The 19782-nt window shown below is 34.2% G+C and overlaps 2 protein-coding genes across 3 annotated transcripts; one reads left to right on the top strand and one right to left on the bottom strand.

The window, feature by feature from the left end:
• Window positions 1-546: 546 nt before the first annotated feature.
• On the top strand, window positions 547-8388 carry mep1a.2 (meprin A, alpha (PABA peptide hydrolase), tandem duplicate 2). 2 transcript variants are annotated; one of them, XM_066705417.1, is made up of 14 exons: window positions 547-871; window positions 963-987; window positions 1159-1212; window positions 1663-1703; window positions 1818-1893; window positions 2262-2379; window positions 2869-3044; window positions 3211-3432; window positions 3548-3694; window positions 4567-4782; window positions 5136-5582; window positions 6037-6204; window positions 7303-7498; window positions 7748-8388. In XM_066705417.1, the coding sequence occupies exons 1-14, from the start codon at window positions 809-811 to the stop codon at window positions 7899-7901; spliced, it is 2103 nt and encodes a 700-aa protein (XP_066561514.1). In that variant the 5' UTR covers window positions 547-808; the 3' UTR covers window positions 7902-8388. The 2 variants fall into 2 exon arrangements, with proteins under 2 accessions (XP_066561514.1, XP_066561506.1); XM_066705409.1 differs by having other exon boundaries at window positions 1153-1212.
• A 1958-nt stretch (window positions 8389-10346) lies between these two features.
• Window positions 10347-13319, bottom strand: adgrf3b (adhesion G protein-coupled receptor F3b). The gene is made up of 5 exons (XM_066705432.1): window positions 11979-13319; window positions 11817-11858; window positions 11121-11156; window positions 10935-11019; window positions 10347-10524 (listed from the first exon to the last, which is right to left on the bottom strand). Exons 1-4 carry the CDS (start codon window positions 13077-13079, stop codon window positions 10957-10959), a joined length of 1242 nt encoding a protein of 413 aa, XP_066561529.1. The 5' UTR covers window positions 13080-13319; the 3' UTR covers window positions 10347-10524; window positions 10935-10956.
• Between the last annotated feature and the right edge of the window lie 6463 nt (window positions 13320-19782).

Genomic DNA, 19782 nt, shown 5'->3' with positions numbered 1-19782 from the left:
CTGTTCTAGGTTTCATTTGGAATATTTTAGTTAGTGACCTATTAATATTTTCCCTAATTTCTTTAAGTACTATAAGTTTTGGGGGGACAATTTAACATTCTCTCAACAATGGCCACCTAAACCTATGCATTAATACAAAAAATACACTGACTATCAGATTAAATGTTCCTTAGAGTCTTCTTCAGAGGAGTTGCACATTTAACACAACACATGACTACTTTTCTACTGCAATACACACAGCATTGTATATGTGCTAATAAATAAATAATAATACATAATAATAATGATTAAACCTTACCTATCTAATCTACATAGCCATCATGAATAACATGGATATATTGGTATGTATCAACCAAAAAGAGTTGCAAAACATACATTGTTTAACATGATCTTTGAAACCCATGCTGAAACTCAGTTCAAAGTTCTCTAAAGTAAATTGTTTTATGAATATGTTTTGAGACACATTGTAATGAGAGATATGTGAGAAGGGAACAGCTCCCCACCATATGCACAAAAAAAATATTAACCACTCTCCTCATAGCTACCTGTGTAAGGACCTGCTGGGAGGGCGAAGGTATGTTGTGCGAGTAGAGCAGTGTGAATAAATAGTGTACTGAATTTATAGTGTATGGACTGCCGACCCCTGCTCACGAAGTACGACTACAAGACTGCATTCCCACACTTGCATGGTTTCCTCTTTGTCCAGCGGCTTTTAACCTGAATCCCAGGACGTACTTGTCCTACGCCCCCCGAGGTGTCACAGTTTATGTGTTTAAGTGGATCATCTTCTCATATCTCTGGATGAAACATGAGCTCCTTGAGTTTTCTCCTCAAGATTGCAGCCTTCACAACACTTTTTACTGTCATTAAAGTAGGTATTAATTGTGAATACTTGAATGTTTTTGTTACCTTTTATGTACCTACATTTTTCTGAAAATACATATGTTATTTTAACATTTTAGGTCAAAGCAGCTCCCAGAATATATGGTATGAATGCTTTTTGAATGTTTTATATAATTTTAAAGCATGCTGTTAGCATTGCAGTTATTCGTTTAAACTGGAATAATTATAGTGCTGTCACTCTATAATTTTATTCTCTCATTTGGTAGCATATGAAGTATCAACTCTAAACTCCCTTTTTTCTTTTGTAAGAAACAGATAATGAGGCTGATGCTGGCGAACTACGTGAAGATATCATAGAGATTAACCTTGGTAACACATTCTTTTTAAAATATATTCATGTTCAGTAATAGTGGTGAATCGGCTAAATCCAACATTTTATTTTATATGTGACAGTATCTGCAATTTCTGTAAAACATGTCCTTTGTCTGTTATGCATTCTAATGTAAATCCCTACAAATCATTTTGTAGTTAGTAAAACTAAACTGTTTAGATTTCCAATAGTTTGAAAACAACTTTCTAATTATCAGGGAAACAACATCAATAAATATATCAATTAAATGAGGAATGTGAATAAATGTGTGCCTTTCAGATAAGACTAAACTTTTTTTGTGTTTGTCTGATTGTACATTTTAAATATTTACCTTTTCTAAGAAAGAGAAAAGAGCATATTTATATCTACAGGGAGAGCTCTTAAATGGGAATCTTGATGACAATATATATGGTCTTCATGACAATAATGCAGTCATTTCTGGATTTCAGCATCTAAAAGACAATTGTTTGAAGGGGACATTGCAATTAATGTAAGTAGATGATCTGTACATGTATGCATCCATTTTAAAGTAAATGTATGAAACTATATAGAAGAATAATACTGTTCCAGTTAATTGATTGAATTAATTGTTATATGTTTTCAGCCGGAAAGAAATGCGCTCAGAGATGAAACCACTCGATGGAAGTTTCCAATTCCATACATTCTGACAGATTCTTTAGGTAAACTGATTATTTATACTCAAGTTTATTTAAGTTAGTTTTTAATTCTTAAGCCAATATTCTCAACATTTTTGTGGGGTTTCTAAAGATGTTGGTGTATCTTTGTTTCTTCTTCCCTTAGATGTCCATCATATAGAATAACATTTGATAACTCATTATGGTATTCTAATAACTACAAATCTGTTAATCTGTCATTAGTTTTGTAGAATAATCAATAAATAATATATCAACATGTTTAATGAAGCACTCAACATATTCTTTTGAGAGATCCAATCTGAAGGGAGACTAAGATATAGCAGTTCCTTTTGACAAGGCCCGATCGGTTGAATTCTGAATATCAAATCAATTTTAAATATTTTGTTTTTTAGATTTAAATGCAAAAGGTGTAATTCTCCAAGCTTTTGAAATGTATCGTTTGAAATCTTGTGTGGATTTCAAGCCCTATGAAGGAGAGCACACATACCTGTCTATTCAAAAGCTAGATGGGTAAGCATTGCCAAAAAGCAGTTATTTCTCACTGCATTTTTATGGCCATACTCAACTCTGCAACTCTGCACAAAATCAGATAAGAACAAGCTTAGCTTAGATAAAATGTATCTTGGAGAGCTTTATTTGTAATCATTAATGCAATGTGATTATCATCTCTAAGATTACAAACAATATTTAACAATTAATTTAACAATACATGCTTTTTTATATGTCATGTTTTCCTCTGTTGCTTTTCTAGTTTACTTATTCAAAGTTGGTAAAGGATTTAGTACTGTGTAAACACTCATTAAAGTTACAGGAAATGTTAATAAAAGCCTTTGAAATCAATAAGTAGTTTCCTTGAAACATAATTGCTGGCATTTTCCTGTTGGTCTTTTTCATTGTATAGGTGAATAGGTATCATATAATACTCAGCATGAATCTAAACAACATGCTGTTTCTTGAATAGTAGGAATTACTAAAGATTAATGGTTAATATGCACACAGATGCTGGTCCTATGTTGGAGATTTCCATGAAGGCCAAAATGTCTCCATTGGTGCAGGGTGTGATACAAAGGCAATTGTTGAACATGAACTTCTTCACGCCCTGGGATTCTACCATGAACAATCCAGGTCAGACCGTGATGATTATGTGAAGATCTGGTGGAATGAAATTATTCCGGGTTAGTCTTCAACATTTTTAACTACCTCTAAAGAATTAAAAGCAATATATATCTTCACAAATGTTGATTCACATATGCATGCCAGGGACAGCCAATTCAAACTCAGTCCTCAACACTTATTAATGACTCTGGATAATGTTAATTCAATATTTAACTTTTTTTACAGGCAAAGAACACAATTTTAACAAGTACAATGATGACTTCATTACTGACCTGAACACACCGTATGATTATGAGTCAATAATGCACTACAGACCCTTTTCCTTCAACAAGAATGACAGTCAACCCACCATCACAACGGCAATACCGGCATTTAATGACATCATCGGCCAACGTCTGGACTTCAGCTCTATTGATTTGGTTAGACTGAACCGAATGTACAATTGCAGTAAGTAGCCCTGCACCAGTTAACCAATTTCTCATTATTTCTCATTTCTCAAAACTTTCATTTCATTTCAGACATGTTTCATTGTGTGACATTAATGTTACTGCTTTGGTGTTAGCTTCAACCCACACCCTGTTAGACCAGTGCTCCTTTGAGAAGACCAATGTCTGTGGCATGATACAAAACGAGGACGATGGTGCAGACTGGGTCCAGATGCAGAGTGACTCAGAAATGGAGGACCACACCTTAGTAGGACAATGCCGAGGTAAGCTGTTGTGAGGAAATGAAATCCTGGATGAATGGCAGTAGTGTTTCCTAAATTAGAGTAAGTGATTCCATAATAGGTTGTAAACATTATATTTTTAGAAAATATAACCCGTCTGCTGCTAAACATCTGTGGAATTCAATCAAAATAGACTTGTGTAGCGAGTGGAGCTTCTCACAGCAGTTTTTTTGGTTTTGCACACCAGTGCTGTGCGAGTGGTCACACGCTCCCTGTTTTAAAACAAAAACCAACCCCTGAGTAACAACACTATAATCCTCTGATGCCACTTGAAGGCTGTCTAGAACCCTCTTGTGGTTATGCTAAAAGTTAAACAAAGTGCAGTCAGCAACCGGAAAATAAATAGAAGCTTTACATAAGCAATCATGCACATGCTCAATATCTGTTAGATGTGGCTAGATGTGTACATTACAATATTTACATAAAAGATCAGGGCTTGGAAAGCACATATAAAAAAATCCCACAATGTATTAATTTTACATGATCTAGGATAATAATTAAAAAAATACATCCATATTATTGCATAGGTAGTGTTTCATGTTTTGACAGTGCTTGCTTGTCTCTAGCCCTGTTAGTCCCAGCCCATGTTACATCAACCCCTAGCAATAGCACATATAAAGGCACATAACTTGCACATCCAAAACAATGAGGTTGGTGGCAATGGAAAGCAGAGACTTCCTGCTTTTTAAACTCCTGTGAGGAAGGAGGCTGGGTTGAACGGGAGGATCCTTTTGCCTGCATTCTGCACCGGCCAGTCAAAGGACAACTTCTTCATTACTGATACAAATTAAAACAGTGAAATGAAATGTGTATTCCATTTGCAGCTGTACTAATTGTTAATTTTCTCTGTGTAGACGCTGGATATTTTATGCACTTTAATACGTCTAATGGACCTGTAGGTAAAAGCGCCCTCTTGGAATCACGTATTCTGTATCCAAAGAGGAGTCACCTGTGCCTTCAGTTCTTCTACAAGATGACAGGGAGTAGTCAGGATTTGCTGGTTATCTGGATAAAAATGAATGATGGAACAGGAAATGTCCGTAAACTGAGGAAAGTGCAAACTATAAAAGGTACGAAAAGTTTGTTTTCACTATTCCATGTACTATTCCATCACCCTGATCCGCTACAGGTTTCTTTCAGGCAAATTATTTCCAGGTGCCGCTTTAGGTGTCCCTATAAAAACAAAAGATATATTATATTTGTTAATCAGGAAGATCCTTGATGGCATGGCCTCCATATCTTCTTTAAACACAATAGGAATTATAATTAACAGCTTATTCTGCATTATAATTAAGAAATCAAATTGACTCAAAATACTCTTAAATGTAAATCTAGACATAAAAAAACTAAACTAAAAACTTAAAACCCTAATGATAGGTAATGGGGATTTTCAGTCTGATTAACACTTTATTTCCTTTTTTAGGTGATGGTCAGGATTCTTGGAAAATTGCTCACGTGACATTGAATGTCAATGACAAATTTCGTTACATATTCCAGGGGATTGCAGGATCCCAAACCAACACTGGGGCTATTTTGGTAGATGATGTCACCCTGACGGAAACTCAGTGCCCCAGTGGGGTGTGGCAGATTCATAATTTCACCAAGATACTTCAGAGCACTAGTAAAGGAGATCAAATAAAGAGTCCACGGTATTACAGCCCTGAAGGCTATGGATATGGGGCCACATTATATCCCCATGGAAATGATATCACGTTAGTAAACTACACTGGACTTTACTTCCATCTGTGCAGTGGGGAAAATGACGGGGTTCTGGACTGGCCAGCCCAAAACAGGCAAGCTGTAATTACTGCCATGGATCAAGATCCTGATGTAAGACTGAGAATGTCAGCCAGTAGGAGCTTTACAACTGGTAAGATTAAGTCCTAGGGAGGTGTCAGGGGGCTATGCTAGTCCTGCTGGTATCAAACTGAGTTCAGTACCCTCCCGGAGACCGACTTATTCATGTTAACCCCCAGTGAGTGCTATTGTCTGTTGATCTTCTGAGGCTGACAATTGATTAGAGTGAAATACCTCGAGTCTGCATTGGAAACTTGCACACACAGTGCTCTGAGTCCTGAGTACAAGTGGTGAGCTTTTGGAGGGAGTGAACAGGGGAAGCAAAGCAGTGTTGCTCCCGATGTTGCACTCTTGGTAAACTTCCCCTTACAACTCCTTCTCAATCAAGGGACAGATAAACATTGTAATAAAAACAAAAAAATCAAATTGGCATGAAACATGATTTTAAATGGAAAAGCAGAATAAGGAAGATGATCAAAAATCACTTTTACACAAAAACAGAAAAATAATGGTAATGTTACTTTCAGATTCAAATGATATTTGGAACAAGCCATCCACTTATGGAACATGGGATCCAAGTTGCAATTGTCACAGAGGTAAAGAGTCTGGATGGAGAACATTTCTCTCACATCAGCAGCTATTCAGAAGAAGTTTCCTGAAGAACGATGACCTCATCATTATTCTAGATTTTCAAGGTATGTTTATCATCAGCCTTGGCTTCACAGGTTTTATTTTATTTTTTACATTTAATCAGTGATGTATAATTGGTATACTGCTTGGTGGCATTCAGATATCCAGACCTATATTGCATACACCAAGAACATGTTTTGTTAAAAATTCTGTTTGGTTTGGGCTTCATATAAAAACATAAGAAACATAAGAAAATGTTTAAAAACGAGAGAAGGCCATTCGACCCATCATGCTTGTTTGGAGTCCATTAATAACTAATTGATCCAAGGATCCTATACAGTCTATTTTTTAATTTTCCCAAATTGTCACTTCAACCTCATCGCTGGGGAGTTTGTTCCAGATTGTGACGACTCTCAGTGTGAAGAAGTGTCTCCTGTTTTCCCTCTTGAATGCCTTGAAACCCAATTTTCATTTGTGTCCCCGGATATGTGTGTCCCTGATGATCTGGAAAAGCAAATCTGGTTTGATGTTTTTGAACACTTGAATCAAGTCCCCACGTAGTCTGCTCTGTTCCAGGATGAAGAGGTTCAGTCCCCTCAGTCTCTCAGAGTATTATTAAGTTTACAACACTTACAATGTTATATCAATATCTAAATCTAAATCTCTCTCTCTATATATATATATCTATCTATATATATATATATATATATATATATATATATATATATATAGAGAGAGAGAGAGAGAGAGAGAGAGAGTTAGAGATAGATATAGATATAGGTATATATAGATATTTAAAAATATATAAAATATAATATATTTGGGGGTGCTGTAGTTGGTTACTCCTTTCTACAGTATTATTCCCGCAATGTTAGGATTTTACCAGTGTAATTTTGAACTATTTCACTGATCAAATAAAAACTTTGACCCAGCAAATTACAAACACAATACTTGATGGAGGGTTTTCTTTAGGAAGAATCCTCTGTCAAATACAAAAACAAAGAATGGGAATAAACTTTAGTGATTGGATTTAGGGCTGTATTACATCATTTACATATTCTGCCTGTAGATTACAATTACAACTTCAGACTATTAATTTCATATGAATAAGAAAAGTAGATGTGTTTGAGAACTGTGTGTAATCATGAGGTTTATGTTCTTAGATTTGACTCACCTGGTGAAGACAGAAGTACCTGTTAAACCTCATAAACCTGGCAGCTCTGTAGAAAAAACACATGACCTGCCTGTTGAAGTCTCAAAACCTCGAAATGCTCGGGCGGCTCCCAGTGATGTGTGTCACCCTAACCACTGCCACAATGGAGGAATATGTGTGACCAGAAATGGAAAGGCCACTTGCAGGTTCGTAGATTCTTTATAAAGATTAAATTATCTTCTGGAGTAAAACAGAACTTAATTTACTGACAGAAATAGGATGTTTGTATGTATATATGTATGTAAATATGTTTTTATAGTCATAGCAGTATCATACATACTCTAAGTATCAAGACACAACGTGTTTATATTTACCTTTAATAAAGTCAACTTAAGGCACAAAAAGCCTGTAAAACCCATAAAATGTGTACCTTAATGAAGTGCATGTTTTGACAGGTGTGCTTCAGGGCAGACGTCTTTCTTCACTGGTGACAGATGTGAGAAGGAGCAAATTGATGGGAAAGTTGTGGGAATGTTAATTGGTGGAGCAGCGGGCACAATTACTTTGACCATCACTATTATTGCAATCATGTTAAAAAGACGTGATTGAAGACATGCATAGTACAACACTAAAATTCTTCAAGAACTGCAGCATGCTTTCCAGTAATCACATATGTGTTTCAGGGAGAAATAATAACACCTTCGTAAATTTTGTTTAGTGAGCCATGATTATTGTCTTTTCCAAAATGTATACTGATTTCAAATAATAATAATAATAAAGATGTTTGAAATGTAATCTGGTAGTAGAGGACACACATCAACATATACAGCCCTATAACTTCATGGCACATTATAAATTGGAGAAGTCACACTGCAAGGAGTCACATTTTAATTGCTTTAGAAATAAAAGCAAAAATATTTGATTTACAGGTGTAGTGATGTAAAGTTAAGTAAAGAATTGGAAGTTACACTAGTGGCTGTTGTGTGTTTTGATAGACCATATAGTTGTTGTTATACTCTTGGCAGTGTGTATTAAGGGAATCCAGAAAGTAGTTGTCCATGTGTCCTAGTGAAATAAATAAAACAACTTAAAGTTATTCAGAAGACTCATCTTTTCAAGATATCACAACAGGACAGCTATTCAACAATGTATTCATCTCTCTTTTGGCTATGATATTTATATAGCAGATGAGGATAGCAGATTTGAGGACTATGTTTGGCGTAGAAAAGGGCTTGAGTGTCACTACCACCTGTGAGTACTTACATTGAACTTAGGTTGCTTTTGCGTATTCTGTGCCTGTCAGAGACCAGTATGTTCAGTTCCTCACCCAAATATGTATGACCACAGAGATAAAACCTACAAATAACTGCTGGGTCACACAGATTTCCACCAAACTGGGTTCGCAATTGAAGTATTTCATCCATGTAGCATTTCAATTATACATACATTCCTTTAAGAAGCTGCTTTACATTCAACTCTTTGATATTCTATTGTTAAATGTTATGCATTAATACAACAAATACAGACAGTTACCAACAGACAAAATCTAGTAGCTTTATTTTAAGTAAATATTTAGAAATATGAAATAGAAATGGGAATATATGCTATTTGTTCTCTGTTTCCTTTAAATATACTATAGCTAACATACTGTAAACCATCCATTTATGAAAATAAAACTTTTACCCATTTTTATATTTCAAATGTATGTTTCTTAAGACATCCTGTAATGTAAATGCAGCTATGGATGAATAAATAAGACTAGTCTCCAAATATGTTTAACCTACACCTAATAAAAAATATATATTTTGTATAATAGTCATTACCAATAATAATAAATATGTAATTTGTGCAGATCTTACAAAGGATATAAATATTATACATATCAATATTTAAACAAGGATATAAAAAGTAAACCAACAAATGAAAGCCATGACTATTGAAAAATGCATCTGAACACTGTAAGGATTCAATCAAAATCTTGGGCCACCTTCTAATAGCAAACTAAAACATGTACATTGAAACAGTTACAGTCAAGAAAGTAGCATCTTACTAGAAACAAAGCTGCCACTGAGTCAAAGTTATGATTTAATCCCAGCATGATCATTATAAATTGTGTTCCTCTTTTTGCATTTATTTTCACTGCAGACGTTGGTCAGGCCAGATTTACTTGTTTCCTAATGATATCAGAACGATTGATCTTATGGATGTTGGTTTGGTTTTCACATCCTAATTCTCAAGAAAAGGCAGAGGCAGATGCTTTTTTAAATTATTTTATTCTTATTTTTTAAATGTGTTTTTACCATTGCATGTGCAGCTGCAACATTTTATTCAATCATGCCTTTAATTCCATAAAAAAACGTAGACATTAGAAGTTACAGAATCAAGATTCAATATAGAAAAAAGGCAGCATAATTATTATGAGACAATGTCAAACAGGATTTTTTTCGGAAGACTTTTCCCCTTTCTCCTTCATTTTGGTTTTAAGTTTGCAAAGTGCTTTTATACTCTCAATTTCACATGCCTAGAATGTTCAGCAATTTGCCCCTATAACCTAATTCAAATGCTACTTGTACAAATCTATTCCATACTTACAGTATATGTAAGAAGAATAATACAAAGCTGCATATATTCAATGATTATTAAAATATATTAAAATGAATTGAACAATTGTATTAGGAATGAAATTATACAGAAAATAAATGTTAATCTTCACTTATATGAATAATGTTTATCAGATTAATTACAATACCAAAATGGTCAGTGTTCATCAAGGGAGTTAAATTAACACACGGACCTTTCATAATAATGGACTATATTCAAATTTAAAATGACTCAACTAGCAAACAGCCTACAACTCACTTGGGTATTTTAATTTGCATACATTACATACATTGGGTACTAGTGCAGGTTATGGCAGATACTGTTTTAGTATTTTTCATGTAAGCCATATAATGTCAAATTTGAGAGACCTTCTGTAAATATCATCAAATTTAACTAAACAACTTGAATCAAATGGACCATTTATATCACCTCATGGGCCCTTAAGGAAACTGAATGGAAGATGCCTAATCACCTTGTTCTAGGTTTTTCAGAAGATAAAATAATAAAGATTATATTTTTTATTAAGTAAAAGGTTCTCCAACCACAGTATTTACAATTGTGCCTGTTTAAACAATAATATAAAATAAAAATCCATTGCTTTGTATAGAATCTCTTGAAACCTTTTTGAAATCTATGGGAAAAACAGAATGCAATGAGTTAACACCGATTAACATGGGTATTTCATAATTAAAAACAGCATACTTTCAAGATACAACTCTTGAACTATGCCATATACAACCTGTACACACAATATATTAATATCCAGCTAATACTAATCACACATGCATTTCTAATATATTTTGAAGTGCATAGAAGTGTTTGCGATGTTGTTTATGAATGTTTAACACAAATGACTATCTGTATGTATTCTATGTAAATGTAGCATTGTTTTAAAATTTGAAGACTGAGTTATTATTAGGTTTAGTCTACGTTTTAGTGATATATCAATTAGTTAATCAAAGATGCTCATTCTATTTATGAAGTAAGTGACTTAATTAGTGAATAGTGTAGTCTAAATATGAACAAAATGAAAAGACACACCTGCTGAGAAATGCTGATTTCCTCATTTCTTTACGATAGAAGAGGTTCCTTTTGATGTGGTTTCCGTTTTGCTTGATGAACCATACTAACAAGTAAGAGAAGGTTTAAATTATAAATTAGAAGGAGAAATTGTAATTAGTTGCCTAATGAAGCAATCATTTTCAGAATATCTACTCATATACTCACCACAGAGTTCACATATTTTAAGAGGGCTTCTCGCACCTACAGCCAAATGAGAGAGGGGAAAAACAGAATTAAAAATGTTTGAAAAAGAATCAACAAGAACACCAGAAGAAGTAGATATATATATATATATATATATATATATATATATATATATATATATATATAATAATGACAAGGTGGAGTGTTTTCTTGTTTATTGAGAGAGGGAGAAAGTGTAATATAAAATATAAAATACAAACTTACATATAATTTAATTCCACTATCAATAATAACAAAGATCAGTTAATAACATGAAGTTACTTTGAATTTTACAAAACTATATATATATATATATATATATATATATATATATATATAATATAATATTAGAAAATGTCACCCACCTTTGACTTAAGCTATATCAATACATATGGGCATCATTATTTTTTCTAATAAAAAAAAATCAGTATTTTTTTGTATTTCACTTTCATGAAGGAAGAGTCATCATTAAATGCATAACAGAAGGAGGAGGAGGAGGAGGAGAAGAATGGAAGTAGTAAGATGAAGAAGAAGATCAGATACTGAGGATTTGCTTGAATTCCCTTGCTCTACATTTACTGATATTTACTTTTTTTTTTTTACATTAGAATGGAGTTAATTCCTAAAGGGGTCATCAGACACAGGATACATCTCACAGGACTGAGAAATTGGACATACCTTTTGTTCTGTAAAACATCCAGTAAGCAAAATAAAAAGACCCTAAAATGAAATAATATAGAAAGAAAAAATATGACATTCACTTTATGCTTTAGTAATTTTCTAATCAGTATTAATATCTTAACGAACCACAAAAATAATTAACAGTAAAGAATACTGTACCTGAAAAGCATTTAATATAATAAATGCATAATTAACTAGCTTAGCTTGTATTCCATCAGTGAGGTCAATCATGAATGTGAAGAATCCCAAAGCCCATGTTAATCCAAAAATTGGTGTCAGGAAGATCACTGCTTTCAGAATGCTTTTAAGAGCCTCTTTGTCGTCCGCTTTGGTGCTTTCTGACACTGAAGGTCTCAACAGCTTGGAAATGACCACAACCATGGCAAATAAATTAATTATAATAATGATTCCAACAGGTAAAACAAAAGAATGTATTGACCCCTTTAGAAATCCATCATAATTTAACCAGCAAGTCTTTTCACTATAATACCCACTTTTCTTGTCTTGATTAAAGTAGAAGTATGTGGCAGCCACAATGACTGCAGGGCATACATAGCCTATAATAAACGAAATTGTCATTTGTACTCTCTTTCTCATCTGGTGAAAAATGAAAACTAGTTTGTGGAGAAGCATAGTGCTGAGACACAGCATCCAAAAAAACATAGCTAAGTAACAATAATGCTTTCCGATCACAAGAACAAAGCACAGGGTTTTGGAAATCTTTTCAGGAAATGAAGAGCCCAGGAAGCTACAATCTGCAATTAGTAGATTTAGAGAGATGTTAACAAGGGCTGTGTGTCGAAAATGTGCAATATTTGATTTAACCACAGCATCCCACACTAGAAATTCTATTATAAGACAGATGATCAGAGAACATATAGATACTCCCAGGCCAATGTAAGTAAGTTCGTCCATAAAAGGCAATGAGATAGGGTATTTTGACATGAGCACAGAGAAAGAGGTCAAGTGATTACAAATGCATTTGGCATGAGTGTCAGAACTTGTTTTAGCCCACCGACAACCCTCACCAGACCATTTGTTCTCTGTGAAATTCCAGGAAACACACTGTATGTCGTGGTTGTGCTCCTTTTCACCTGTCATCTGGAATTCCATTTCGATGATATTTACTGTTGCATTTGATAGTGTGGTTGATTGAACCACACTGGCTACTTTAAATTCTGGGATGGATTTGTCTGGTAACAGGCTACCCAGTGACTTAAAAACAAGTATTTTCAGAGCTCCTTCTTCCAGGTTACCCATGTTTACTGTGACATTAAACAGTGATGTATTGTTCAGACACTGGGATTCATTAGTGAAAATACATCCTTTAAATTCCAGATTTGGAAATGTTATGTTCAATGACTGATTTGCGAGTGTTGTTTGTCCCACAAGGCCTTCAACTGCCTTAAGGTAGTTAACAGACACATCAGATGCAATAAGTTCTTGTGACTTCTTCCAGGATAAAGTTAGATTTTCATTCAACAGATTGCTTGCTGCGCCTACCAGGTCCTGAAAAAGAGGAGATTCATCTTTAAAAATAAAATCCATCCATCTTCAAGACCACTTATCTTGGTGAGGGTTGCAGGGAAGCCGGAGCCGATCCCGGCAGGCATAGGGCGCAAGGCAGGAATACACCCAGGATGGGATGCCAGGCCATCACTGGGCAACACACACACAGGGCCAATTTAGAATAACCAATCAACCTAAACCACATGTCTTTGGACAGTGGGAGGAAATCGGAGTACCCGGAGGAAACCCACGCGTACACAGGGAGAACATGCAAACTCCACACAGGCAGGCACCCCGAGCCGGGACCCGAACCCGGGACCCTGGGCGCCACCGTGCCACCCTAAAAATAAAATAAAAGATCAATACATTTTCCTAGATTATTGGTCTTGTTTACTTTAGTATGATGATGGCTTTTACTAAGACAATGGCTAAGATTCAATTATAACTTAGACCCACCCGCTAATAGAAAACAGCAGAACTGTACTCAGTTGTGGTTTCATTGTTACTCTTCATTTTCCTCTAATCAGAAATGTAACTGCTATGATGTACAGCTCTGTAGTTTACTATTAGCGAGTGGGTCAAAGTTTTGATTTCATCTGGCCCAATGTAAACTGTTTCCATTATTATTATTTTTATTAATTGACTTATTGTGTAAAAATCTGCATCAACCAAAAACAACAGTTAATGTGCTTCATACACAACCTAAAAAAGTGTTGTGGAATGAGTTGTTTGCTATACAATACGTGTCACATTTGTGGAAATCACACAGTGAGAAACAGCAACATTTTTATCTGGCAAAACAGATACCTAAATACGTCTTTACAATTTCTTCTAGAAAACACTGCTTATTCATTTCCAGCACAGGTCATGTAAAATTTGCAATACCTGGTGAGATATTTTCATAAAAAGAGCAATGCTTACATGTAAACCACTCTCGTGAAGTTTGGTTTCTTGTGAAGCACTATTAATGGTAGAAAGGATATTTACTGATGCTACAATATCTGCATATGAGCTAATGGAAACAGAATTATCTGTAGTATTTCTTAGTTCACTGAACAATCCCTTAGCAACATTTGAGATGGATCCAAGCCCTTTTTGTAGTGACTGTAAGAAAATAAAAATGTGTTTAGTTCATTAGCATGCATCTGCGTTATTGTTATTATTATTATTATTATTATTATTATTATTATTATTATTATTTTGTAATTTCCATGAGTTGTCACTGTACTACTTCTAAAACAATACATAGTGTATGTGCTGTACAGCTTAATGACAACATACTGCAATGAAGCTTAACCTTAAATCTAATTTGTGAAGTCTATTGTCTATTCTGAAACCTCACATATTACTAATGGTGATAAACCATTATAGTCAACTGAATGAGGCACAACAGTTAGATGTTTAGGTGGCCTTTGTTTATTAAGTATTGGAACTTGTCCAAACATGAAATAGGTAATATAACTAATGGTCTCTGAATATTGCTATTTATTTTGTATACTGCTACATATACTTGCTTGGCCCTCAGTAATCTCTGCTTGCAGCTCTATTGCCTGTTGTTATTCATCATTTCAGTTATGCAATTGAAAACTACATGCATTAAAATATATGTATGTTTAATACATACATAGCCACATTCCCAATAAATACAGCAATACTAATATTACAGTGAATACAAGAGTTTTTCATTTAATGATACAAGGATACTAGAAATAATACAAGAAATGCACCATTCAGTAGGTCCAGAAATAAATATAGGTAGCATGAAGTAAAAACAATTTCTATGAAAACTTGAAAATGGTGTCAACAAAAAATCGATTGATCTTATTGGAAATTCAAAATTAATACATTGGTCCAGACTTACCAATGCTGTCATAAGCATACTGTTTATTTTGGGATTGACACAGTTATTAATTTCTGTCCCCCATTTCTTCGCAACACATTGCCTAGTTCGTTGTCCCACTTTGTCTACTGAACATAGTAGTGTTGCATTGAAAGAACTCTTAGTTGTTGGCCAATCACTGTCTGCCTGGCAAACATCTTGAATATCTGGAAAAGATTTTAAGAAAAACAAAAATGTTCCCTAAATGCTATACGATTAAAAAATAACAATGGACTCTACAGTAGCCTCCAGAAGTGATAGCCGATTTAGCAGGGAAATGCTGGTGTGCAATCAACATTTTCAAATGCAAACAACTAAAAAAGGAAATAATTGTATGACTATCAATATTTTATATGTATTTTGACTCTCTAGGAGGTAAAGGGGAGGGGAGGAGACAGCCTAAAAAAATTAAGATGTACCAGGATATTTCAGCCACTTTATGAATGTATGTTCTCTGGCTGTGTTACTGGACTGTATATCACTTGAATGCATACAGTATTGATAATCAAGGCAGCACTGTTGAGTAGTGGTTAGGGCTCTGCACTCATAACTGGAAGGTTGTGGGTTCAAATCCCAAATTCAGTAGTGCTGATGTACCCTTGAGCAAGGTACTATTTAGATTGCTCCAGTAAAATGCCCAGCTGCATAAATGGGTACAAATATAAGTTGCCCTGGATAAGAGCATCTGCTAAATGACAAATAAGGTAATGTAATGATAGTTATGTGGAACTTCAGTTTTTAATTTGTCACATTGTCAAACTGGAGAAAATAAAATATTATGACATCCAGTAATTTCCAGAAAATAACTCAATGTCAATGTCAAACTGGAGAAAATAAAATATTATGACATCCAGTAATTTCCAGAAAATAACTCAATGTCAATGTCAAACAAAATTGCATCATCAGTTGTTATGACAATCTACTGCTTGTTTTAGAAAACGAAATGCATTATAGTACAACAGTAACACTTACCCCGTATCAGAGGAACTATTACATTTACATCTGTTTTCTGTTTCAGGCGGTTTGAAAAAGTACAAGTGATTTGCGGATCTCCAGCATCTGGACATTTGTCACTGATCGAATAGGTTATTAAACCTATATGAATAATAAAGAAAATCATTGTTAAATGTAGTCCAGTTTTTAACTGATAATTATCCTGATAATCTTTTTTTTTTTTCCTTTAAGGTTTCATACTCATACATATTTATATAATTATCTATATATTGGTCAATTTTAGTTTAGATGGATAAATATATCAGGATATAAGTCAGGATGCTCATACAGGTGCATATCAGCAGGGACACCCAATTTGTATCCTAAACACATGGCCTGTCCTCCAGAAGCTTCTAACCCCCACATTTGTCCCTATGCACTGCCACTCAGATTATTCTGCTGCTAAGCATTACTTCTTAAACATTACTGCTTTAAGCAGCACTGGCAGCATGTCAGAATAGACCCTTAGGTTGGCTGCTTAAGCAAAAAGGATACTACACAATCATTATTATAATTCACAAGGAAAAGTCAAAGTTTTACATAACAGTGTGCAGACCACAATCAACATATACAGACAAACTGGCAGCAATACAAAGAAATGTGACTGAAGCAGAAGGAGGATAAAACAGAAAGAGTCAACAGAAGGATATCCCAGGTATGTGCTCACCGACTTTGTATGTTTTCTCAGTTTGTTTGAGTACACCATTGCTACTAATAGATACATCATAATTCTCTGTACTGTTTTCAATAGTGAACATCACGTTATAGCCTGTGAGTGTGTCCTTGCAGGTTGGAAACTGTGGGTCCACTTGTGTATTAATCTTGTCTCTGTCTGGTAAAAGTGCTATGTCAAGGAATGCCTGAGCTTTGTGAGTTATTATCCCTGTTGTAAACTGGCAGATGTAGGTTCCTAAAGTGAAATATTTGAGGAAAAAAAACAAAGAAACAAAAACAAAAAACAGTTACATTGGTGTTGTGATGTTTTCTTCCACTTCATTTATGGTATATTATATAAAAAATACTATACATATATTGCTTTCATGTGCCTGGCTAGGAAGCTTGACTGACTGGTCAGCACAATAGCACAGTGCTTTCTTATGTATGGTTTACATTATTTGACAACTTTAAAGCTTTCTAGCATGTTTGTGCCATATTTTTGTTAGATTTTACATTATGTTTTGTTAGACAGTGATACATTGTTGTTATTATAAGCCCTTTAATTTTAGGTCAAATAATTGTTGATAAAATGTGACAGTATTTCTGTTGCAAGACCAATAAGTTGTAATTGGTTTGCTCCATGGTGAACTCTAAGTTATAAACATGTGTATTAAATTAAACATTAATCATTTATTGGTCTTATCATTTTGCTTTTGCCACTTACCTGCCCAGTATGCTGTTACGTTTTTCAGAGTGAGTTGAGTACAGCTTGACCCTGGAAGAATTTCAGTTTCACTTCCAGTTACAACATTATCTATTTTATCATTCTTGTTCAACCACCAAGATGAACTATCCACTGATGATTCATCAATTGTACAATTCAACTGTGTCTTCGAATAATAACAAACAGGAAGTGGTGGTAGTTTAAGTTTTGCTATTCCTAGTAAAAGAGAACAATGAGAGAAATTTTAAAACACAGCATAATCTTTTCAAACAGTGATGTGGGTTATAGTGTCTTTGGTAATGTTGTAATCAAAGCAGTACAGGAATGTCATTTTTAATAACCTATACTACTAATCACTTCAGATATCCTTCCCTATCAATTAATGTGGGCTTTATAGAGATTTAACCATGAGTCTATTTGCCAAATCAGGTGCCTTGGTCAGTTTTCTTTGATTCACTTTGTAATATTTTTTATGTCTTCATTAGACCCATACAACCTGTGTGTATTAAAAAAAATTAAAAAAATCAGTCCAGAGCATATTATTCAGATTTACTGTCCCAGCAGGCCTTCACTGCATCTCTGCTTCACTGCTTCAGTTATTTCATAGTTTTTTATATTTGTTAAAGAATATGACTGGAAATATTTCCAGTCTTTGGAATTATTTTATTCATATTTTCTTATGTCTAATCATGTTTTTTCAACTTGCAATCTTACATTAAATTAGAACATTGCAACGTATTCACAATTAAATTTGCTAAAGCATTTTACTAAATATTATTTGATTTCATATGGTTATATCTTTTTCTCTATTACTGAATTTTAAATATTTTTTTCAAAATGATCTAAAAGGCTGAGATGCTTTGCTTAGTCCAGGGCACAGATGGTTTAAAAGTGCTTACCTGTTGTTTCAAGTAAAACAGTGCCATTTAACTTTGTTGATATGGTCATAGTCTTAGCTGTAAGTAATTCAGTTGTGGTGGGTGCGTTCAAATACATCTGAAAGTCGACAATCACACTTCCTTGACTTGTGTTCATTTTTAATATAAAGAAAGAAAAGGAAAATTAAAGTCATGTAACCAATATTAGTCAAATTAATAATACAATGACAGTATCAAAATCTTTAAATGTTTACCTGATGCCAATTATGTTTAGACAGTCAAATCCACTTAATGTGCTATAAACCTTTTTCATCTGAAACAAAAATGTCTGAATAAATCATGTTGTCTTCATTAAAAAATATTAGAAGGAGCAATATTCTGAAACAATGCATATTTAGTCTCTAGTGCCCATAAAAAGTGTATGTTTATGATTTAACTTACATTGTAGTTGTATGAAATAGAGACATTCTGCCAAAAATCTGACACCACAAAACTGTATATCTGACAATGTTTCTGTCAGCTTTTTACTAATGTATCTCTATGTTTAGGGCTGCATAATAATTTATTAGGCAAATACTTACTTCAGTAGAAATATTTTCAGACTTCAGAAGATTTGCTGAATTTTGACTTAAAGTTAGCTTTCCAGAGACAGTGACTGTGGATGTAAAAATGGGAGCATCTTAGAAAATATACTGAGAAAGCTTCTTTGGATGCCTTACCCAGGACCATCCTTTACAAACAGCTTTGTATAGTTAAAGACCATAGCAAATGACATACCCCTTTCCTTTGCCAGACACATAGGTGTAGATTCATTTGTTCCCACAATGCAGTAAATGTTGTTGCAGCACATGGGGTAGGTTTCACATACAGCACCACTCCAAATGTAACCATCGTGACAGCTGCAGTTCGTTTGATTTCCATTTATTATGCAATCTGAAAGGTATTTATATAGCACAGTCAAGCTTGGGGTATTTCTTGTTTCTGTTGTAGTTTTTTTTAATTAACTGAAAGACCACCATACAGAGTTATAAATGCATTCACACATTGTGGAAAATAATTAAACACTAGTATTTCCCTGCTAAAGACTTTGTGCTAGATCAAACCACAACTATGCTGCACCTGCAAATATGAGAAGCTTCTAACACATTGCATTGCAGGTTTTCAGTTCATAGTCTTGGACAGTACCAAGGCAATATTTCTGTGGTGAATGCAAATGCACACAAATACAACTTTGCTGAGATGAGCAGCACAGCGGAAATGTACAAAAGTGAAGACATCACTAGTGCAACAGGTCAGAGACTGGAACTCTTCTTTGAAATATGT

Source organism: Amia ocellicauda, chromosome 1 (genome assembly GCF_036373705.1).
Source record: "Amia ocellicauda isolate fAmiCal2 chromosome 1, fAmiCal2.hap1, whole genome shotgun sequence".
In the NCBI taxonomy this organism is placed as follows: Eukaryota; Metazoa; Chordata; class Actinopteri; order Amiiformes; family Amiidae; genus Amia; species Amia ocellicauda.
Note: the sequence above shows the minus strand (reverse complement) of the source record. Positions and strands in the feature narration are given on the sequence as shown.